At 37.9% G+C, this 25687-nt stretch overlaps 2 protein-coding genes across 2 annotated transcripts; one reads left to right on the forward strand and one right to left on the reverse strand.

Annotated features, from left to right (window-relative positions):
* The first annotated feature begins 403 nt into the window (after positions 1-403).
* LOC139448243 (magnesium-dependent phosphatase 1-like) lies at positions 404-15144 on the forward strand. The gene is made up of 7 exons (XM_071229772.1): positions 404-649; positions 6185-6245; positions 9209-9269; positions 12238-12348; positions 13052-13159; positions 13557-13642; positions 14467-15144. The coding sequence occupies exons 1-7, from the start codon at positions 635-637 to the stop codon at positions 14559-14561; spliced, it is 537 nt and encodes a 178-aa protein (XP_071085873.1). The 5' UTR covers positions 404-634; the 3' UTR covers positions 14562-15144.
* Positions 15145-16150: 1006 nt separating this feature from the next.
* Positions 16151-25623, reverse strand: LOC139448254 (ankyrin repeat and SOCS box protein 8-like). The gene is made up of 4 exons (XM_071229783.1): positions 25538-25623; positions 24275-24431; positions 23199-23330; positions 16151-22191 (listed from the first exon to the last, which is right to left on the reverse strand). The coding sequence occupies exons 1-4, from the start codon at positions 25589-25591 to the stop codon at positions 21545-21547; spliced, it is 990 nt and encodes a 329-aa protein (XP_071085884.1). The 5' UTR covers positions 25592-25623; the 3' UTR covers positions 16151-21544.
* Between the last annotated feature and the right edge of the window lie 64 nt (positions 25624-25687).

Consider the following 25687-nt stretch of genomic DNA (forward strand, 5'->3'; position numbering starts at 1 on the left):
TGAAGTATATTTAGAGTGGATTCACTACATTTTTTTGTGTTTACTATTCTAAAAGTTTGCTTTATTTAACCCAACCAACATTTTGACCAGAAATATTGATATTTGCTGCAAAAGCATGCTTTAGAATGACCTTTGATGTGTTATCTATATAGGATTTTTTTATTGGTACTAATAGTGGGTATATATCAAGTTTTTCCTGACAGGCCCAGTTTTCTTGCCTGTGTTTTCTTTGTGCTGACCAATTAAAGACACTGTTTCTTTTATTGTGCTTTCCAAAGATAAGTACTTTAATAACAACCAATTTGTACTTAACATAAATTCTCTCCTCCCATAGCTTACACTTCCTTCCTCTGCAGATAACATTATATGGCGGGGAGCTATTGATGCTCTGCAGCAATCTCTACTTGTACATTCATTAACTGAGCATCAAGTGAATGACGACAAATACACAAGTGTAGGGTTATACGAGAAAACATGGATGACAACAAGGGAGTAGGAATCGTATTAGATCTATCCACGCAATCCGAAATCCGAAAACGCTTTCACTGCAGGGGGAAGTTACTCTAAACCCAATACCCGACTTGTTACAGCTTGCAAGGGCGTCCGACGACCGACTCTTCCGAGTACACGTGTCATGCCCATGACATACGTAGGTCTACTTTTATTATTATTGATAAGTTGATGTATGTCTTATGGATACATGCTGGAGTCAAAACATTACATACAATCATCACACACCGTGGAGGGGGTCCATACGGGTGCGCGCTAAAACGGCGCCTCACCAAAACGTCACTGATTTCTGGGGCTAAAACAGCGCCTCATTTGTCAAAAACGGCTACTAATTGTCGGTTGAAAACGGCACTTTTATTTTTTAATAACGATAAAAAATGATTAATATAGTAGTATATATGCTTTATTTACATGCTTTATTATGTTATGATCCATACCAGTACGGCATATTGACGATAGTTTATGAATCGAAGTGGCATGACAACGTTCAGTTCCGGGTTTAGGGAGTCCGAGTCGCCGGAAGACCTGTGGTCAATGTACAGTAAAATCAAACATTACAGGTTACAAAATGCTACAACACTATTCAAGAATTTGTGGAAATACATTTCGTGCAGAAAAATACGTTAGAAATATTGAAGAAAAGTATTTTAAGTTTTGAGTACAATAGCTTTATATATATGACGTGCGGTGTAGAACGAAAGCTTTGCAAAGCTTGCTTAGTTTTCAAATAGAGTGTCCACCTCATGTTAGCTTACCAAGTTGCCATGCTTATAAGCTTCTATGCCTGTCATGTGTTCAAAAGAAGCAAACTGCTTGAGCAATAAGGCGCCATATTTTGTTTAAAGGCTGTTCAGTGTGGGTGATTCCAATGATTCAGATTGACAACCCACTCAAACCACTTGACTCAACCCACGCGCTCCACTCAATATATTTGCTTACACCCCAAAGTTCACGTTTGATTTAGTCATGGTAGAATGGAGATAAACATACAGGGTTTTCAGTGTAGAGCTAGGTTACCTGTAGATTGAACCGTGCTAAATTAAACATTTGAAACCTCACACTGCATATACGGTTCCAAAATCAATTTCCCATGCAGGCTTCCAATTTCAGTTTATCACCTAAATTTACCACGCCATTTCAACAAAACATTAACAAGCTTGCTAATTACTTTTCTATTTGGGCGGTCGGGTAGCCTAGTGGTTGAAGCGTTCGCTCGTCACGCGGAAGACCCGGGTTCGATTCCCGACATGGGATAATATGTGAAGCCCATTTCTGGTGTCCCCCGCTGTGATATTGCTGTAATATTTCTAAAAGCGGCGTAAAACCATACTCACTCACTCACTCTTTTCTATTTAGCGGGCGGTCGGGTAGCCTCGTAGTTAAGCATTTGCTCGTCACCCGAGTTCGATTCCGACATGGGTACAATGTATGGAACCCATTTCTGGTGTCCCCCGCCACGATATTGCTGGAATATTGCTAAAGGTGGCGTAAACCATACTCACTCACTCTTTTCTATTTAAAGGGGCACTGATCTAACGCAATTCCCCGGACTGGTTGTTGCCTTTGTTATTGTTTTTTCCCCCGTGAGTACCCGGATGATACGCAACGCAACTGAGCGTGACCAGAGACTGGGCTACCGTCTGCAAGGACAGCTAAATAAACTTGGAGGCTGGAGGCAATATTTGTTTTACGCATTTTTGCATAAACACTGATTGGTTAACTGTGATCTATAAAGATTCGACAAAGGGCGCATGTTAAATAATTTCTTCAGCCTAAACAAACAGACAAAAAGAACGGCGGAGCTCATCGGAAGTCGTCATTTGGAAATACCCCAGATGGTTATAGTTTAATACTAAAAAAAGTATCCATGCAGTGAAAGCATTTTCGGATTTCGGATCGTGTAATACGATTACTACTCCCTTGTTGTCATACACGTTTTCTCGTATAACCCTACACTTGTGTATTTGTCGTCATTCACTTGATGCTTAGTTAATGAATTTATTACAGATACAATTAGTGGTAGCACCACTTAGATTACCTGACAAAGGTTCTCATTTGGCATTTATTGTGTCTGGGGTAATTATTCAATCTAAATCCAGGTTTGAAGTGAGGTTATGTAATGTGCACGTGGCAGCCCAGCAAGAGATGAATGATCAGTTGATTTACTTTTTTTTGTAAATCAACGGATCGTTCCTAGTCATCAAAGGGTTAACAGAAAATACGTTGATTGATTAATCACTGTTATCTTGCACAGTGGATATGTCAAAAGTGAGTGTTTACATGTCTAGGTTTACTAAAACAAAGGGAATACACTCATATCATGGCGTGAAGTGCCGATGTAAAAACAACATACAATTTGTTCAAAGGGTTAACTGATAATACGTTGATTGGTTGCTCATTGTTATCAATTCAATGGATTTTTTAGGAACCGTCGACGTAATGAAAATAGTTGTCACGTGGCCTTTCTCAGCCGACCCTTGAGACTTGACACCCGAAACGATATATATCTTTTAGAATATTTGATAGTTACAGAGACACGTGACATCGAATAAGTTATTTTGTATAGCTGCAGACGAGTGGGATATTGTTCCTTTGTGTGGATATTCACGGATACATTCCTCGAATAAGGAAGCTGCCTATTTATACACATAAATTTGGTAAGTTGTAATTATGGTATTTGCATTTTGTTTTCCTTCATTTGAACCGATTCGTTCTTGTTTTTCTACGTCTTGGTTGGGAAATTCTTCAATGTGCGATAGACGTTGTTTTCACAGGTCATTTCCTTTGTAAGCGTGTATAGATTACCGTCAATTTGTAAAATGTGATTCTCAGGCAATTTTTAAAATGTGTAAATATTTCAGTCATTTTGACTAAAAAATCTGTCCAGATTGATTAAGACGATCAAAAGGGCCTACAAACATCACAACAGATGTAGGATTAGAAGCCAAACAACATAGAAATGTACTTTTCAACGTAACATTTTCAGTCTCTTGGTGATGACATTAAACATCAAAATGTTTGGAATTCGTTATCATAATAAAACAGATGGAAATGTTTTTCAGTCACTTTGTAAAATAACTGAATATTTAGACGTTTAATAAATATGTTACACATTTTGACAGTAAAAAAATATACACACTATATAAAAAGCAATGCTCAGGTGAAATATTTACTTTGTGTTGCAAGTCAAAATAGTGTAAACGAAAGTCGCAAAATTACCAAGCAAGTGACTTATCAAAACTTCGTCACCATTACCGATGCTACCCACAAAGATGCCTACATTTCCTTATTATCTCGAAAACTGTATTTCATTTTGTTGATCAATGTGACCATACGCTCTTATTACTACCGGTATCCATAAAAGTGACTAATGCGCTTACGAATGGCGCAACAGAGGTCGCGAGCTAGTCTAGATTTCTGCTCTACATCCGGGTACTCACTGGGAAAAAACAATAACAAAGGCAACAACCAGTCCCGGGGAATTGCGTTAGATCAGTGCCCCTTTAAGGTTTATTTCATGCATTGATTACTAGATCTATGTCTAATATTTAGTAATAATATATTTTCCTTTGATTACATAGATTCTAAACATATACTAGATCTAAATACTTATTATTAAGATATTTATTACTAATTATAGGGAGACAATAAAAACATAAAAAAAATAGCACAAACATATCCTGCTGGTCATAAGGGAAATTCCAACTGTGAAATCTGTAGTGAAATCTTGTACAAACATCAGTAAGGAATGTGTGGCAGGATTTCCTGTTCATACCAGCTTGGCTGTGCAATATGGTCTATCGGACCATCCTTCTATTTGATTATGTATGGAATAGGAATAAAAGTTTGAGAAGATTTGTCTTGTCTGCTGCTGAGTTTTTTAAGTAATTGTGTTTGTATGAAGTGCCATGCTCCCATAAGCACCCACTGACCATCTGTTAGACTTGTCAGCAAGTACCTAATCTTGATAAGCGCCTATAAAGTTTACATGATAGTCCCCTATAAATTTTTACATGATAGTCCTGATAATACACATTGTTTACAGAAAATATGGCTAAGTAGAAAGGGGTGTACATTGTACATGCTTACATTAATCAAATGGTAACCTGTCAAACTGTTCCATACATTAAAAAAACTACCCGGTGATGCCAAATGTGAATTTACTGACCCGAATGTATTCTGTCTTTGATACACTTCACATGAAAAGCAATGAGAATAAGTTGGAGAGTTTATTCATGGTGCAATAATGGTTGCAGATTAATTTCTTTATATTTTTGCATGAAACAAACACCAATCAAATGATCAAAACGTGACATACTACCCGGTATAAAGATTGTCATTCACCATGTGTTTTAGCCTGTTGTTTGTTAGTATGCACCAGATTGTCATGTATGGTTTTAATAAGTGCCCCCTTCATCAATTTCTAAACATACAGGGGGCCTTATTAGTGCGAAAATAGTTGCGAAAAAAAGCTTCAAATAAGGTCACAAGGGAAAACCCTTGACTTCTTATGATCCAAAACATTTTTGTTTGCATTTGTTTTCTTCTTATTTTCTCAGATTGACACTACTTTCAAGTCGTCACATTTTTGAAATTTTGTCTATATTTTGACAGCAGGCCTTATGGTTTATGCTGTTTGTTTATGTTAATTGGTCTTTAACCAAGTAATGAGCCTTAAATGCCGCTATGTTGCGCTTTTTTGAAAGTATTTGAAAGAAACATTCCTGTTTCTTCTGAACATATTTGTTGACAAGATAGTCTTTTTTTTTTCTTAATTCCAGACAGCACTTGCACTTTGACCAATCCCTTCGGAGCTCCTAATCTTCTCTCCTGAAACTGACATTTGGCATGTATGTTTCTTGTCAGTCTAGACAACATGGTACTTGTATATAGCAATCGATTTCATCATTACCTTGTGAAACATAAAAAAAATCACCAAAAGAGTAAACTTCTTCGTTTCAAGAACAAATGGCCTGGAAAACTGAAACTTGGTGTAAATCAGTGAAAACATGATTAGTAGATTCCAGTGTGTTCAAGGCATTGCAGTGTATTTATTCTGCCTCTTTTGTATCTATTATTACCAGCAAAACATGATGTGAACATGATGAAAGCACTACAGAAAGTGGGGTTCTAGAGAAAATGGCCCACATCTGTGCAGAATAGCTCAACCATTTATTAACCAAATCACTAAAGATTCGTGTTAGGTTTGTTTTGTCAAAATTTGGGTCCAATCTCAAAACTTTTTGGCCATTTTCACTAGACTTTGGGGCCATTTACTCCAAATTGTCCGGGGGCATTCTTGTAAGGGGGCATTTTCTCCTGCGGCCAAAAAGGGGTTATTGAGATAATTTCTGTATTTCAAATATAAGCAAAAAATATTTTGATTATGTTGTATCTGGGGGAGTAGGAATACTCTACAGGGAATACTCCAGCAGCGAAACCGGTTCCCACCAATAGACATGACTTGAAGACTTTATCATCTTGTACAAGTGTATTAATGATGTCAGTGGCCTTGTGTTCATGTCTATCTACTAGTTCTGATATCTTCACTATCTGTCACAGGTCAGACCAATGGTATCAGAAGGTCATCATGAACATTTACTCAACTAATGCATTTGCATCATCTTAAGTGTGAAACTTTAGACACATTCCTTTTGGCAATATTCATTTTCAGCAAACCAGAGCAAACATCAGTAACAAAATGGCCAGACCAAAGTTGATTGTTTTTGATTTAGGTAAGTTTCATTGTTTCAATAGAATATTGTTATTTTAATCATTTCTTTTATAAGCTTTTTTGGCTGATGTATGATGATGATGCATGTGGATGAAACAATATGTACACACTTTCCAAGATGAAAGGGGATGGTCGGGTAGCCTAGTGGTTAAAGCGTTCGCCAAAGACCCAGGTTTGATTCCCAACAAGGGCACAATGTGTGATGCCCATTTCTGGTGTCCCCTGCCATGATGTTGCTGGAATATTGCTAAAAGCTGTGTAAAACCATATTCACTCACTCACTCCAAGAGGAAAGAATTTGTTGGTCCATCTAACAAGTAATGAATAGTTCCTTCGAACAGCAAAGATGGGATATACATAAGAAACTGATTTTGGAGGTACCTTATTCTTAGTTATACTGAACAACAAAAGTTCCTGTGACATTGAAAAAGATTTAATGCAAAGTAATGTTTTTTACCAAATCTGAAACAATTTTGGTTTGCAACAGATAAAAGACTCCTGTAAGTGTTCAAATGGTTTAATTTGCCATACTGACTTCAGAAAATGCGTGATTTCATAAAAAAACATAAAAACATGCCAAAATGTCAATTTACAAATCAATAGCGTGTGTGTCCACTTCTGGTTGCAATGCAAGCAACACATCTTCGTCTCATGGAATGGACAAGGCATCGCACAAAGTCCTGTGGGATATCTGTCCATATCTGCTGAAGCATGTTTCAAAGTTCCTGGAGTGTCTGTGGAACACGTGGATGTCGTCGAAGGCCACATGTGCTCGATTGGTGAGAGGGGAGCGAGCCGGCCAGGGGATGACATGCACATCGTTTTGTTGAAGAGAATCCTGAACAAGTTGAGCTATATGAAGCCGGGCGTTGTCATGTTGAAAGGTAATGCCTGGGCCATGACGACGCCAAAACGGTAGAAAATCATAGCGGATGATCTCGTCGCAGTAGCGCTGTCCATTGAGATTTCCCTCAACCACTATCAAACAGGTCCTCTGTCTTGTTGTTATCCCACCCCATACCATAATGCTGCCGTCCCCGAACCGATCTTCGTCCATGACACAATGATTGACGTAACGTTCACCTCGACGTCGGTACACTCGAATCCGTCCATCACTGTGGCTGAGGGGAAAACAAGACTCATCAGTGAATAGAACTTGTCCCCACTGCATGGCCGTCCAGCGTAGACGCTGTCTGCACCACTGTAGACGTGCTTGATGGTGGTTTCCTGTCAAAATGGGATGTCTGGCGACAATCCCTGCACATCTGAGGCGACGGTGTACGGTTTGTGAAGATATTCGTCGAAGGCCAGGCCTGCCACTCCGAGGATGGTCTCTGACTGCATTCATCTGTTGCCAACGTTGCCATCAACACCAAATGGTGTTTCTGTGGATGTTAGATTGTCCTGCAACATCACGATCCTGCTTCAAGCGTACCAATGGCTTGCAGACGCTCATTTTCGGACAGGCGTGGCATTTCGTAATGTTGAATAATTGCATAATTTTGCAATCTCAGAAAAAAAAATCAGATCTTAGTTTTCGTTACTGCTAAATAAAGATCTGAGGACATCCCATTATGGGTCATGTCAGAACGACCTTTCGCGAACTATGACGGACCAATGAAATGACCAATCAGAAGGCAGCTTTCTCGTGCTTTACGGCACTAATTTCAAATTGGCGACTACGCTTCGAAACATATTTCAACAAATTCTTGATTACAAATTTGAAACCGGAACAAAAGAACATTCTGGAATGGCTAATATATGGTCTCGATTGTGTGGATTCAGTCGTTAAACCCGTAACTATCGTTCAGAATACCCTGTGTTAAAGTTTTCGAGGTTGGATGATTAGAAATCACAGACCGACTGTCACTTTCATAATCTGGTAAGCGATGCTCTGATTGGTCAGATGAAAGGTCGTTCTGATGTGACCCCTAATGGGATGTCCACAGATCTTTGTTTAGCGGTAGCGAGAACTGAGGTCTGATTTTAATTAGATTGTGTCATTTTGTTGTTTTTCTAAGTGGTTGTTGTCAGCACAATGCTAAACAATGCATATGGAATCCTGTTAAGGCACATGTTTTTATACTCATTCTTGGGTAGTGAAATGCATGGGGCTTACATATAAGTCAACTTTTGCATGGAATGCATGCTTTTCTGTAGCAGTTGCGTTTTTGTGACTTGATTCCATACATGTACTACAATATTGAAAACCAAACTTTACTTGTTTGCAAAATACACTAAAATTTTGGTGTCAAAGGAACTTTTGTTGTTGGGTATATTTCTGCAGTTTACTGTACCACTTTGTGGTCATCAATTTCCGAGTTGTATGGAAACATATAGGATCTTGGTAACTTGCCTTAATCCATTGTCAGTAAAAGACATCAGCTTGATAAAAATGAACAGGCTTGCATGCCATATATATCTGTCTATATTTTCAAGGCTTTTTCAAATTTTCAAGATACTTGTACTTAGTTTCAAAACCAGAATATGTTATACTCATTATTGTGTTCAGAAGTTCTGTATTGTGCAATCCAAACACTAAGATGTCCATGTTAGCATGCATCATTTCTCAACTATTCTCTGCCCAGTCTGGGCGTTCGGGTGGGCCAGTAATTAAAGTGTTCGCTCGTCACGCTGAAGACCTGGGTTCGATTCCCGACATGGGTACAATGTGTGAAGCCCATTTCTAGTGTCGCCTGCTGTGATATTGCTGGAATATTGCTAAAATCTGCGTAAAACCATACTCACTCACTCACTCTGCCCAGTCAGTATGTTGTATCTAGGGAGCCTAGTTTTGGCAAGGAAGGATGTTCTTCAGCTTACCTGCACAACATGATAGACCACAACCCAAAAGAAATGTCTTCAGGGCAAATATTTAATGATGGATAATGAAATTGGAATAAAGGAAAAGTTTATTCATATTTTTATTGCATAATGTTTATTCTCACAAACCCACTTTTTCAGATTACACCCTGTGGCCGTTTTGGGTGGACACACATCATGATCCCCCTTTCTTGAAAAGAAGGTGAGAATCGATATTCACAATTTATGTCATATGTTTGTTGCCAATTTACCAACAAAAAAGTTAATTCTAATTCTAATGTCACTGAATGAGATAGAGGTTTAAAATAACATGCCTGATGTTACATGTTTGATTCCAAAGTTGAAACACAAAGGTGCTCAAATAGGTATCTTGTCATACATAGAGGCATTAAGAAGTTGGGAGAACATGAATGCATGACACTTTTTTATGGATAGCAACTCCTTTATTCCTTGTTCAAAGAATAAAAGAAGTTGCTGTCCATAAAAAAGTGTCATGTATTCAGGTATCCCAATGAAGGGAAGTCACTCTATATTACTGTTACATCACTAACAAAACTCAATACTGTACAAGCACCTCAATCACTTGCAATGAGCCCTACTGCATGGAACAAAACTACTGCCACATAGTACCTGCCAGTTGATGATATATTGTGGTACAGTGCAGGTGTGTGAAACTGTTGAATTGTCCCCATGGCACAGTGCAGGTGTGTGAAGCTGTTGAATTGTCCCCATGGTACTGTGCAGGTGTGTAAAGCTGTTGAATTGTCCCCATGGTACAGTGCAGGTGTGTGAAGCTGTTTGAATTGTCCCCATGGTACTGTGCAGGTGTGTGAAGCTGTTGAATCATCCCCATGGTACAGTGCAGGCGTGTGAAGCTGTTGAATTGTCCCCATGGTACTGTGCAGGTGTGTGAAGCTGTTGAATTGTCCCCATGGTACTGTGCAGGTGTGTGAAGCTGTTGAATTGTCCCCATGGTACAGTGCATGTGTGTAAAGCTGTTGAATTGTCCCCATGGTACTGTGCAGTTGTGTGAAGGTGTTGAATCATCCCCATGGTACAGTGCAGGTGTGTGAAGCTGTTGAATTGTCCCCATGGTACAGTGCAGGTGTGTGAAGCTGTTGAATTGTCCCCATGGTACAGTGCAGGTGTGTAAAGCTGTTGAATTGTCCCCATGGTACAGTGCAGGTGTGTGAAGCTGTTGAATTGTCCCCATGGTATAGTGCAGGTGTGTGAAGCTGTTGAATCATCCCCCATGGTACTGTGCAGGTGTGTGAAGCTGTTGAATCATCCCCATGGTACAGTGCAGGTGTGTGAAGCTGTTGAATTGTCCCCATGGTACTGTGCAGGTGTGTAAAGCTGTTGAATTGTCCCCATAGTACAGTGCAGGTGTGTGAAGCTATTGAATTGTCCCCATGGTACAGTGCAGGTGTGTGAAGCTGTTGAATTGTCCCCATGGTACAGTGCAGGTGTGTGAAGCTGTTGAATTGTCCCCATGATACAGTGCAGGTGTGTGAAGCTGTTGAATTGTCCCCATGGTACAGTGCAGGTGTGTGAAGCTTTCAAAATGTCCCCATGGCACAGTGCAGGTGTGTGAAGCTGTTGAATCATCCCCATGGTACAGTGCAGGTGTGTGAAGCTGTTGAATCATCCCCATGGTTCAGTGCAGGTGTGTGAAGCTGTTGAATCACCCCCATGATACAGTGCAGGTGTGTAAAGCTGTTGAATCATCCCCATGGTACAGTGTAGGTGTGTGAAGCTGTTGAATTGTCCCCATGGTACAGTGCAGGTGTGTAAAGCTGTTGAATCATCCCCATGATACAGTGCAGGTGTGTGAAGCTGTTGAATTGTCCCCATGGTACAGTGCAGGTGTGTAAAGCTGTTGAATTGTCCCCATGGTACAGTGCAGGTGTGTGAAGCTGTTGAATTGTCCCCATGGTACTGTGCAGGTGTGTGAAGCTGTTGAATTGTCCCCATGGTACAGTGCAGGTGTGTGAAGCTGTTGAATTGTCCCCATGGTACATTCAAACAGCTTTACACACCTGCACAGTACCATGGGGACAATTCAACAGTTGATTGGTCAGCGAAAGTTTGCGAAAGTTTGCGAAAGATCGGTCTGACGTGACCTCAGATCTTTGTTTAGCTATAGCGAAAAACTAAGATCTGATTTTGATGAGATTGGCACATCCCTGAAAACATTATGATGATAATGTCTATTCCTCAACAATGCTGAAAGGGTGGATATTGTGTTGATTAGAATGTGGTTGCATTTGCAATGGGTTCCGTCCGTGTGTGTGTGAGTGCGTCCCAAAATTGTTTCCTGAGCATAACTCAGAAACCGTTAAATATTTCTCTATGAAACTTTGCAGGTCTATCAGACCCATGCTGAACTGGTGCCTTTTGCTATTTAGGACTTTTATAAATTTTTATCTTTTATGTTTCCATGGCAACAAGTTGGACTTAGGTTCTATAGGATAGAGTTCGTTTCTGGAGCATAACTCAAAACCCATTCAATACTTTCTAACAAAACATGTCTACCAGGTACATACTGAACTGGTGCCTTTTGCTATTAAGGAATTTTAGAAATTTATATTTTTTATGTTTCCATGGCAACAAGTTGGACTTAGGTTCTATAAGGGTGGTGTTCGTTTCCGGAGCGTTACTCAAAAAAACGTTGAATACTTTCTTACAAAACTTTGCATGTCTACCAGGCACATACAGAACTGGTGCCTTTTGATATTTAGCATTTTTAGAAATTTCTATTTTTAACGTTTCCATGACAACAAGTTGGATTTAAGTTTTGATATAGGGTGGGTTCACTTATGGAGTACAACAAATAAACTGTTAAATATTTCCTTGCCAAACATTGCATGTATATATATAAAGCACATACTGAAGTGGTGCCATTTGATATTAAGGAGTTTTAGAAATGTTTATTTTAGAATATTTTTTCATGCAGCTACTTTCACATGGGTTAAGAGAAATGTTGGGTCAGTTACCTGGTTTGGGACCTTAACGTGTTAAAATAGGCAGGGGATATAGATCACTTTGTCGACTATACACTTGTTTATGTAGGAATTCTCCTATAGTTCAGTTTATTTTCAAAGCTGCTGATTTGATAATTCCAAATGATCTAGTCCTTCATTGTTGCTGAATGTGCGATTGTGTTGCAGTGATGGGCAGGTGTATGATCGGCATGGGAAGATGGTCATCTGCTACCCTGACGTACCCCAGGTGCTCCATCGGCTCCACTCAGAGGGCTACACACTGGCTGTGGCTTCAAGGTATCACTGAGGCTGGCTTCTATGTCATACACTTCAAGTGTTTGTATGTGTATAGTTCCTCAAACCAAAATATACAATAATAATTCAAGTGCCAACCCAGCCACACAGGAGATGTATACCTGTTTTATACAAGAGATGTGTAGTCTTGGTTATGAACTGATCAGTAGGGGTTTGTGTTCTTTCTGAGGGAACGGTAATAAATAGGGAATCTCCCTTGAGTTTGATATGAAATATATCATACATCCATGATCATTCTTCTAACCTTTTTATTTTGTAATAGTCAAACACCATTGAGTCGAAGTTCAAGGGATCTACGTAAATACTACGAGTATCTAGGGTCCAACGTAACCGAATATGATGAATAGAGAAGGAATATGCAGGGACGATGCTTTTACTTTGAGACAACTGCAAGTTGGACAGATTGACACAGTGGTGCTTGACAGTGTTAATAACCAGTGTTTTGAGTGTAAATACTACAGCTAAACAACTTAAATGGCAGAGATTAGTGATGTCATTTGATTTTGATTTGTAATGGATGATGTCACAATGGCCTGCAAAGGATTGTGATGCTATTTCTTGTAGCGACATCTCCAGTGTAAGCAAGTTTTGGATGATAAATGAAAACAAGTATGCTTCCATTTCACACCGAGTTCATTGCATGAGGGTAACATATTGAAGTTGATGGAAATGGTTGTATTTGCAGATCATCTACCCCTCCTGAAGCACATGAATTGTGTCATCTGTTTGACTGGGACAAATACTTCACATATAAAGAAATCTACCCTGGATCTAAAGTCACACACTTTGGAAGGTAAACATGAGACAACTTCTAGCATCAAGATGTACATGTGGTTTATACATAGCACAGACAATATTGAGACTACAGTTATTGGTTGAAAACAAACAGTTCTTGGGATTGTTCTTCATTATAATTCTCTTCATCAGTGATTACTTCAGTTCATTCAAAAGTACACAAACCTGTTTTACAATGACTGATTAGTTTGGACAAACATCCTATGATCAATAATCAAACTTAAACTACAGTCTGATTCCCATAGTATCGGTATGTATACATGGGTAATTTATTGTGTAGAAATGTCTTTCACATTTTTATTTGTTTTCTTGTCTATTCTTGTATTATGACCTTATTGACCAGTGTTGCAAATGTTCAGACAAATGAAGATGAATCGTGTGGCTATACATTTAAGGTTTGTGGAGGAAAGTGGCATCCCTTATGAAGACATGCTGTTCTTTGATGACGAGCAGAGAAATATTATTGAATTGAGGAATATAGGTAGGTGGATTAGAAAGGTTTTAATATGATATATCTGCAGACATGCGACAGCACACATGGTCAACAAGGGCTGATGGCAGGTCATAGGATATTACATCTCTTTGTGACGTAGTGTACAAGTTCTCGCTACTGCTGTGGACATCCCATTACAGGTCACGTCAGAACGACCTTTTGCGAACTTTGACCGAACAATGAAATAACTAACAGGAAGTCGACATTAGCCAATCTGTAAGCAGCTTTCTTGAGCTTTGCGGCACTAGGTTCAAAGTGGCCTCTTCCATACCAGACTATGCTTTTTAAAGAATTTGGAATCAGTCATACAGTCTGTAACCGTAGTTGTGTGTTAAGCTTTAGAGTTTGCATGACAAGATAACATGTGACCAGTGTTACATATTACCCTGTGACCAATATTACATATTACCTTGTGACCAATATTACATATTAGCCTGTGACCAGTGTTACATATTACCCTATGACCAATATTACATATTACCTTGTGACCAATATTACATATTAGCCTGTGACCAGTGTTACATATTACCGTGTGGCCAATATTACATATTACCTTGTGACCAATGTTACATTTTAGCCTCTGACCAGTGTTACATATTACCCTGTGACCAGTGTTACATATTACTTTGTGACCAATATTACATATTAGCCTGTGACCAGTGTTACATATTACCCTGTGACCAGTGTTACATATTACCTTGTGACCAAAATGACATATTAGCCTGTGACCAGTGTTGTGACTTAATCTTTTACCGGTATCTGTATGTTATACACCAGTATTTCAGGTGTGACAAATGCTGTGACTGTTTCAGGTGTGACCAGCATCATGGTCAATGATGGTATTACAAAGGCATTGATCAAAGAAGGTCTAGAGACATTTCAACACAACCGACAACAGCATAGATAACACCCACCTGACCTAGGTTTACAACTACTTGTGAATGAAGCATCATGGTTGGGACTTTTACTTTTATCCACTTTTCCTTAAGTGCCCTTCTTATCTATTATACCGGTATATTTATTTGTTGCTGCAAAACTTTTGTTTTTGGGATTATGCCATCCTTTGTCCACATCCATTGTCCAACAGAGTTGAAACTTGACCTCCATACACCATAAAATACATGGTAATAAGGCATGATCCCAATAATGGTGTCTTAGAAACATGCCAAAAGAGTTCAGTTCTTGTTTGCCATGTGAATTATTAATCCATCATTATTAAATTTAACAAATGTCATATTTGGGATAACACTTGCTTTAATTTTTGGGTCATATTCTAATGATAGCCATAACACTGTTAGTAAACAATTATCACATGCAATTATTTTCTGCTTCAAAACTAAGTACATTGTAATTCTTAGCAGCAGTCAGCCAAAGCAAGTTAGGTCTGGTTTCCAACATCCTTTGTGTTCTGATCATTGTTCTATGTACTAGGCGACAATGTCAGATACATAATGTATTAGTATTCTCTGCAGTGTTTTGAATGATGAAGAAGCAATGTTCAAGTAATAAAAGTTTTTATTTGATCATGTCTTTGCCTCTGCATATTGAACAAGAAGAAGAAAGAGAGGAGAAGTAAAATCCAATATGGCCACCTCAGAGACATTTTTCACGACCACTTGGAGAGAGTTAGGAAGTATCTTGACTTTAAAATGGAGATTTTGGAAGACATGTACCCTAAAAGAGCTCAAAATGAACTTGAAATGCATTCAATCCATTATGGCTTCCAAAGTACATAACTTATGACCTAAGGTAAAGAACAAAAAGTGATTGGCGTCTGATGCTGCTGATATGTACCATGTTCGATAGTTATTCAAGGAACTGCTGAGGAGCTTTTGGGTAAACTGTGTCATTTAAAATTAATTAATTTTGAATTATCTGCCCTTAGTCCTAAAACCTATGAGTCTTGATATTTATTTATGCACTGGCCCTCAATCGTCTGCATGCTGATTCTTGAGTTACTGTTGACTGGTTTACCCAAGTACACACATCAACTGCGACAACACCTTTGACCCAGCAGTATTTATACAACTACTATTTGCATGTACATATGTGTACATGTCAAAAGACACAATGCAAGTTGATAATAAATATTTATGTCAAAAAGACAATTTACGGACAACATTATTATGGCTTGAATGTTTCACAAACTACCGGTAGTGTTTATTTATCATGACCTGCAGTCCATTCACACCGTAACATCATGTATTTAGAGTATAGCCTGATGTAATTAGAGATAACCATGGCTCACCACACGTTGGTGGCATGAAGTCACACAAAATAGCTGATATCCAGCATTTTACTGCAGAACACAGTCACAAACTTTTGTGTTGTAGTGGATATCATAAAAACTGCTGATTCCCTGCTCAATTTGCACTACAACTTGTGACAAAAAGACCTCCGGTTCAATGATGCACCTTCACCTTCAGTTAAAACAGATATGGAGATACAAAATTACTAATACAAAATTAATTTCAATAATAAGTTCCATAGTTTTACATATAAATGAACAATATATCTGACCACTGAAAACACATTTGTTTTGACAGTAGTTATTAAATGCTGTCCCGAACGAATTTTGATTATGCAAAACCAGGGTAACCTCCCAAAACACTGGAAATGATAAAAAACAAGCAGAACTCAAATCGCACTGGGAAGTCAACGGCAAGTGGCAGGTTTACAGTGAGGGAAAAATGATGTGTGCATAAGGGCTGTATGGATTCATCGATACTTTGGTACACACAATATTTGCAGTCAGTGTGAGATTGCGATACACTATGATTAGAACAGGAACTAATGGAGTTACCTCACATAATAGCAAAACAGAAAAAGTGTTTTATGAGACCTATTGTCTGGAAAAGGAAAAAAGTTTCAATGACTGCTAACAAGATGTTAGTATCAGCCAAACAGAAAGCTTTATGGCACCATGTGTTTATTACCTTTTCGCTGTTGCATGATTAAACAACACATTTCGTCTGTCACTCATCTTTGTTTCCTTTTCTTTATTTCATACATATTAATGTTCATACAGCGAATCTTAAGGCAACAACAGAATCATACATCATATATCATGGGGGCATATGAACTAAGATAATTCAGTATTTGAGTTGATATGGTTACAAAAATAGTTTGTGGCAACTGGACCAAAACTTCACAAACTTGTTGTAGTTACAGTTAGAGTAAGCTATCGCTTTAGTTGTAAAGTAGTAGTTTGCCAACTCTCTCTGGATCAACTCGAAAGACAATTTTTTATTTTTAAGATAAAATTTGAATATAGTACCCTTAATGACAAGGCATTTAATGGATCATTTCCTTTAAATGGAAAGCCCAGTAAAACGTTTTCTTTGGTGAAATTGATATGAATTTCCGGCTTATTATTTATCCATCTTTCAAGTTCGGCCCAGAGAGAGTTAGCGTTTTCACAATTCCATAGTACATGAGAAATGTCAGCAATAACTTTATCACAACTTGTACACAAGGGAGAATCTTTATATCCCACTTTAAATAGGTATTTACCAACTGGAAGTATTTGATTAATGATTCTGTACTGAAGCCAACGCAATTGCACACTATCAGTACACCGAAAGGGTATTTCATTTATATTTTTCCATTCATAATCTGTATAATATTTTATATCCTTTTCCCATTGCTGATTGGCTGATGTCCTATGAAATTTTGAACTTAATAATACATCATAGTAATATTTTGAACCCTTTGGACTCTTCGTAAGTACATGAATGTTAAATGGTAAAATTGGGGCTACCAATGGTGTAACATCATAAGTTTCTAAAGATTTTAAATAAACATTTATAGTATTTCTTACCCCATAAAAGGTTAAACGATTACACGAACCATTGTATCTATTTTCAAATTCTAAGTATGAAAGAGATCGGCCCTCATGATCTACCAAATCATTGATATATTTTACTCCCGCATCATCCCACTTGCTAATAAATATATATTTCCCATCAATCTGCACATTGTCATTGTACCATATATACTGGGAATAAGCATCCTTTCGTGTTTTCTTATGATTTTCTTATGAAAAAGGATTTCTGATAGTTTTGACGATGTGGTCTCTTATGTATTTTGCATCCATTTGAAAAAAATCAGATGGGATAATATTAGCCTCAAATAAAAACGATTTAAGGGTAGTATTTGATAGATGAATGTGACGAAGCCAAGAAATATTTTGAGATGTAATGATATCTTTTACTAGGGGTACTTTTAAACCAACGTTAGGAATATTGTTCATTACCCTTTCCCTTTTAATTATCCCCCGCCCCAACGAAGTTGGCGGGGGATATAGAAATGGGTTCCATCCGTGCGTGAGTGCGTCCCAAAATCGTTTCCGGAGCATAACTCAGAAACCGTTAAATATTTCTCTACGAAACTTTGCATGTCTATCAGACTCATGCTGAACTGGTGCCTTTTGCTATTAAGGAATTTTATCATTTTTTATTTTTTACGTTTCCATGGCAACAAGTTGGACTTAGGTTCCATAAGGGTGGTGTTCGTTTCCAGAGCGTTACTCAAAAAAACGTTGAATACTTTCTTACAAAACTTTGCATGTCTACTAGGCACATACTGAACTGGTGCCTTTTGCTATTTACGAATTTTATAAATTTTTATTTTTTACGTTTCCATTGCAACAAGATGGACTTAGGTTCTTTAGGTTAGAGTTTGTTTCCGGAGCATAACTCAAAACCCATTCAATACTTTCCAACAAAAACTTTGCATGTTTACCAGACACATACTGGACTGGTGGCTCTTGCTATTTAGGAATTTTAGAAAATTTTATTTTTCACATTTCAATGGCAAAAAGTTGGACTTAGGTTCTACAGGGGTGGTGTTCGTTTCCAGAGCGTAACTCAAAAAACGTTAAATACTTTCTTACAAAACTTTGCATGTCTACAAGGCACATACTGAACTGGTGCCTTTTGATAAATAGTACTTTTAGAAATTGTTATTGTTTATGTTTCCATGACAACAAGTTGGATTTAAGTTTTAATATAGGATTGGTTTACTTAAGGAGTATAACAAATAAACTTAAATATTTCCTTGCCAAACATTGCACGTCTATATATAAAGCGCATACTGAACTAGTTCCATTTGATATTAAGGAGTTTTAGAAATGTTTATTTTAGAATTTCCATTGCAGCTATTTTGTTGGGTCAGTTACCTGGTTTGGGACCATAACGTGTTAAAATGGGCGGGGGATATAGATGACTTTGTCAACTATACACTTGTTTTATCCGGTTTTTCATTCCAAATAAATCTGAAGCAGTTTGCTTGAAATTTATTTATAATATCTTCGGATGGAGCAGGAACAGTAGAAAACAAATGATTAAGTTTTGGTAACAATAATGATTTGAATATTGTATTTCGTCCAAAGGGTGTAAGTGTTCTACTTTTCCATAATTGCATTGAATTTTTTATTTCTTTGAATTTATCGTTATAATTAATGTCTACCATATTTTCAAGATCAGTATCAAATTTAATGCCCAATAACTTAAAGTTATCGGTCCAATCCATTTTCATTTAGGGGAGTAGTTTTATCCGACTACGTTTTTTTTTAACCAATCCATATGAACTTAGTTTTGTCTATATTTACACGTAAGCCCAAAAAACGTTAAAAAAGAGTCGATGTATTACAAACAGCTTGTAAACATCTTTCTGTACCATCTAATATTAAAGTTGTATCGTCTGCAAACTGAGCTAATAAATGATCAATAGAACCAATCTTTAATCCTTTGATAAATTTGTTATTCTTAATAAATCTGGTTAATATCTCAGTACATATGATAAAAATATACGGGGAAATTGGGTCGCCTTGGCGACAGCCTCGACTTAACTTGAAGAATGAACTTGCGAAACCATTAACCAATATACATGACTCTGACTTTTCATACAATAATCTTATTCATTTACGTATTGAAGGACCAAACTTAAAAAATGCTAACACGACTTGAATAAATCCCGAATCCAAAGAATCAAAAGCTTTTTCGAAGTCGATAAGTATTAACATGCCAGGAATTTGATAAGTATCGACATATTCCATAACGTCATACACCTGCCTGTTAATCTTTCCCATATATATTCCTTTAATATAGCCTTTCTGTTCTTCACTGATAAAAGTAGATAAAATTGGTTTGATCCGATCTGCTGAGGAAGCAAGTTTGTATGTAGTGTTAAGTAACGAGATGGGTCTCCAGTTTTTCAAAAACGTTTTTGACTTACCTTCTTTTGGAATACACGTAATAATGCCCTGAACTTGCGTGACTGATATCGCTTCATTTCTATAAGCATAATTAGAGAGTTTATAAAAATATTTATTTAAATCACGCCAAAAACACTTTAAAAATTCTGCAGTGAAACTATCAGGTCCCGCACTTTTATCGTTTTTCATACGCTTTAAGGCACTAAGTACTTCATTGTAAGTTAATTCACCTTCCATTGCTTCCGCTAATCATTCATTAACTTTATCTTGATCATTTGGAAATAATGTTTCTAAATCTATCTGAGATGTATCTTTTTTTTTTAATATAGGGTTTTATAAAATGATTTCGTGTCATTTAAAATATCTGAAGCGTTTGTCACTCATCTTCCCAAGGCAAGAGTGTTAACTTACCATAAAAGTCCAGTTTTCATGCTTGCCAAATAGACGGGAATTCAGGAGTTACACTATGGCTGGACTAACGAGTCTATGCATAGTCAAATCAACACTGGTTAACACATTCGACATCCGGTTCGTAAACAACATGGATTTCAATGTGCAGGGTTCGGACAACTGCAGGATTTGCAAAGCATCTGTACCATCAACTGTACGTCGACAGATATTTTGCAAATCTTAGTATCTTTTTAATCAAGGTGCTCAAGTGATCTGATGCACTTCGCATTTTGTTACAATATAGATCTTGATTATCTATCAGATCGTCTTGAATGGGTGCTGCATAACTCGTAATAGCCACTGGTGGCGCTATGATCGGGCCTGGAAATTCCAGCCTAGTTCGGCAAGGGTGGAAACCGGACTTTTACAGTTAGTTAACACCCTTGCCTCAGGGAGATGCCTGTCACTTTACTGATCTGGTAAGCAACTCTGATTAGTTGGAAGAAAGGTCCTTCTGACATGACCCGTAACCTTTGTTCAGCGGAAGCAAGGACTAAGATCTGATTTTAATGAGATGGACCATAGGTTAGTGTGTGTGTGTGTGTGTGCACATCAAGATTTGGGCAAACAATGTCATGTCTGATGAAACAGAAACACAAAGGCCTCTTGCTCCCTTAACATGTTTAACAGGAAACTATATACACTTTAGAGCTTATGACCTTGACCATTGTTGACCCTCAATTTTAGTCAATCACATGCTAGAACATACAAAGTTTAAAACATAGGTACTTATAGAGACCAAACTACCTTAAGAATGACATTTGAACCTACCTTGAATTCATCGAAAGTGAGTGTATGATATTGTGAAATAAAACAAAGAGTGGTTGAAATTCCTCGCAACCTGTTCATTAACTGGATTTCCAAGGGGGCTATGACCTTAGGGTGACTTGACCCAAGATATGAGTAATCAATTTTTTTTATAAAAATATCCTCTGAGCTATAAATGATACTTTGATGTGATATCCCGGAGATGTTTAAACAGTGCGTGGTATCCAAAACAAACAGCTTGGCCAGCCTTTATTTTTAAGGAGAAAATCTAATGTGCTCAAAGGTTTTTGACAAACATGAACAGGAAGCTCGGCAACATGCTCATGGAACAACATGACCACCAAAGACATCTCTTCCAGGACTATTTACATCCACCAAATATTTCCAATACCATTTGCATCCACCAAATATCTTACTTCCAATACTATTTGTTACCACCAAACATATTACTTCCATTATGTCTTAAGCAAAATATAGTCTTTCAACTTCTGTGGCAATGGCAGAGAATCAACAACAGATAAATGACAATTGTACCTCAAAAACTGTCTGATTGCAATACAACACAAAAAGTCAAGAGATGGAGGATTGGTAAGTCTGTTGTTTATAAATACCATGAACAGTTTATCTTGACAAATCCCATTGATGTTTGGGTTTAAGGTTGTTTCACCCACAACATTTCTCACATGAACATCTCTTTGAAGGTGATAGCCTGCCGACAGAAGCAGGTGAACACTCTCAATCCTGTCTTGGATTTCACTGCTGGTCCAGAACTCTACACCATCATCACACTGCTGTGGTTTGAGCAGGAGGCCCAGCACACTTTGTCCCTCTTGGTCCACATTGGAGGCCATAGCACCGCCACACAGGAGATGCCGAAACACCTGGGGGTGGTACCGATGCCCACAACAATGTAGAGGAGTCTGGTCATCCCTATTTAAGGCATTGACATCTGCACCCTTTGTGATGAGCAGTTCCACCATTGCAGGATTCTTCATGAGCACAGCCCGATGGAGACATGTCTCTTGTGTGTCACGGTACAGCATTGAACCCCCTTCCTCTTCTTGAACTTTCAGTCCTGGAGAAGTTTCATTTGCACTTGCACCTAATCAATATATACCCAAACGATCAGAGAACATATTTGATGTAACATATATAACATATATTAAGGAAAGTTGTCCTAGTATTTACCATGTTTACACAGAAAGCAAAGCATAAGCAATCATATAACCTAGTTCATTTCAGAAAAGCCACAGTTGTTCATCATCATGAAATTGACACAATTATTATCCATGGATACTTCAGTTCTAGGTTACTAACTAATTACAAAAGACATTTACACAAACTGCAAGACCACCACATTAGGAAATTCCTTCCTTTTCCGTTATATGAAGTTGATGCACATATCATTTCTTTGTTTGCTTTGCTAGTACTTCTGCTAACATGTTCTATGGAAAAGAAGTTCACTTGCAGTTACCAGGGAACTACTTAAAAGTGTTCTTCTTTACATTGTTTGGGTCTCTCAGACATGTGAAGACTCGGGTGGATGTTTGTTTTCCAGATTGTCTACTAGTGGCCCTACTCCCTGACAACCTTCCTTAGGGGTTCTAGCATCATAGTTAAAAGGTTGTATCCACATACTAATTCAAAAGAAATAGTTATCCATCTGTGTCTGTGTCACTAGATACCCCCTCAGACCAAATTCAAGAAGGTTCAGGGGAAAACATGTCTCGGGTAAACATGCTCACAGGCTCAGCCAATGTACAGCATGTCTGAAGCAAACAAACCAACAATCCATATGTCCGTTTTGCTTTCACATGTGGAACAATTAGCTGTCTTAGAACAGAGGCAATATAAAGACTATTTTAACACGGTTATAGGTATTGTGTTTGTTTTAATGGATTTTAATGGATAATTTCCATTGTAGGAGCACAACTTCTAAGTAACAAACATTGTCATGAGTGTCTCATTCACGGTTAAAATCTTTGAACTACTTAGAAAATGATCTATGTACACTCCTTCTTTTACATGCTGACACACAGTTTTCACTGTGAAAGTACCAAGAGAACGTGACATGCAATCTCCTGAATGAAGTACTGAAACTAAACACACCTGCCTCAAGAAGCAGTTTGAGCACAGTGATATTCTGTTCCCTGATGGCCATGGACATAGGAGATAAGAACTCAGTCAGAGTGGGGAGGATACTAGGAATGCGCCAGTCTCTCCGTTTCTGAGGATTAGCTCCTGGAAACAATTGTTTTCTTCAGATACAGATTTAAAATGAAAAACAACAACTAAACTTGAAACTATAAAACTCATTAAGTCGACATGATTAAAAACTCTTGAACAGTGGTTACGATATGTGCCAGGCACATGATTATAATTCCAAGTTTGTTTCAGGTTTTATTTGAGATCTTGTATTTCTATATCTTTAAACTGATGCCATTCGGTGGTTAGGATACAAACTTCCAGTGTAGAAGGCCAAACATTTCCATGACCAGTCTTTCCCTTGGTGCACCTTGACAATGGACAATTAATACTTTTTTCACCCTACCCCTGATTTTCCACCATCACTGGGAACCTTCTCTATATATTTCTTATCTCACATCTGTTTACACAGTGGGGAAACCAGATGAACAAGGTCAGATTCTAGATGATAATGACTATCAGAAGTTTAATGTTTATGTTACCATCATCATAGGCACTTGGAAATTGTTAAATATTTGAGGAAAGCATGTTCCTTAAAGTTCCTCCACATCAAGCATGTCATTATACAGCTAAATTACAGAAAACATATACATAATGATAACAGGCACACTTTGCTTCTTGTTAAAGCTTACTTCAGATATAATCCTTATCTGAATGGCATGTATGGGAAAACTAAAACACCTGAACAACTGAACTTCAATAATACAAAGCATAGGAGCCAAAGAGTTGTTGGATGTTGTAAAGGGGAGGGAGAAATGGCATAATTGGGGAAAGTTTGGGCAAGTCTAAAGTTGCTTCCGATTTTTTGGCCTGAATAAAAGGTTCAATATAATGTATGCATGTCACCATACTAGCTAGAAAGCAGATAAAGGTTTCTGTTCAGAGTATATTCTATTGAAAAATAAGAAGACTGTAGAGCTTTAGTATTTTTAGCAATTTAGAATTCATGCACTTTATTCTGAATATAGTATGCAGCTGACCATTTTTAAGCAGCAGTTGTATGATGGTTGTGTCAACTGGGTCTCCCTCAATGACAGCCAGGCAGAGTGCGGACATCACACCCATATACTGCTCTGTTTGTATCTTCAACTTTTTGTTGATGCAGGATCTCAACCTTCTATTTAACAACTCCTCCATCTGTGAGTCAAATCAAAATTGTTTATACAATGGCAAGGATATGCACAAATATAACAAAGCTGCCTTTCACAGCCACAACAGGTTCAGTTCTCAAGGTTTCATCATGTAGACAGAACTAAAATTTCTACACTCTTGAATTAAGATCAATTAGTCCCACCACCTCTACAGTAGATCTTCTGTTCAACTAGCTATGCTCCTTTTTCCATCAAAATACAGTGAAACCTCATTATACTGAAATTCTTGACTCAATAAATCACTAAGGCATGTTATCACTTCTGCTTCAGTGACAATACTTCCGGTTTGGGAAAACACATATCTCATGCAAGACAACTTCAAAACAGTAAGTCATGTACATATCTCTCACCACTTAATAAGAAATATTTGCACTTCATGTTGAATGACATCAGTTCCAGATGGAGAAAAGACATGCAATAAGCAGTGAGACGTTGAGACAGAAAGCCCCATGCCTCACCCTACAGTAATAAGTTACATGCACTTCTGCTTCAAATTTACTCCTGGATTTGCAAAAACATTAAACTACATGCCTCCAAAGCCAACTTAATAAGGAAGTAACATGCATTTCTAGTTTTCAGCCAATCACATGCTTGATTATTTCTAGTAGAAACAAATGGAGCTTGCTCTTACAAACATGTCATGTTTGGCGATATTTTTATTGTCATTTCACCAGCAAAATCATGTACCGTTCCAGCTGTGTCTTTTTCAGCAACCAATTATGCAAACTCCTCACAGCGATTGCTCGTTCGCACAATTCCATCGCGAACGCAACGATGGGGTCACGCGCTTGGAGGGAGCTTCAAACGACATATGACCATCCTCCATAGTCGATACTTTATCTGTTTTGCAGATTTCAGCCTAAATATAAGACCTTGTAAATATTTATGGGACTTTATTGCACATATATGGACCAACCCACACGACAATTCTTGCAAATTCAATTACATTGTGATACAGTTCAACTAGTGATTGTTGACAATGACAAGCATCTGTATCATCAGCTGATTATGCGTTTCTGGAATAAGAATACCTCAGCGTAACCCTCCCTTTGTGACAAAGCTGAAACGGTATACAGTATATACAGTCCAAACCTTTGCACCATCGTTGTTTTTTATAGCTTCGTAAATTTCCTCTTGGTATGCCATATGGTCATTTATTTTAACAACACAAGAACATAGCAGACGGTGCTTCTGGCGATGTGAGGCAGCAGTGAATGGATAACGGTACGTGACAGGTTAAAA

This window comes from Haliotis cracherodii, unplaced genomic scaffold (assembly GCF_022045235.1).
Source record: "Haliotis cracherodii isolate W230 unplaced genomic scaffold, xgHalCrac1.p SCAF_10, whole genome shotgun sequence".
Lineage (NCBI taxonomy): Eukaryota > Metazoa > Mollusca > Gastropoda > Lepetellida > Haliotidae > Haliotis > Haliotis cracherodii.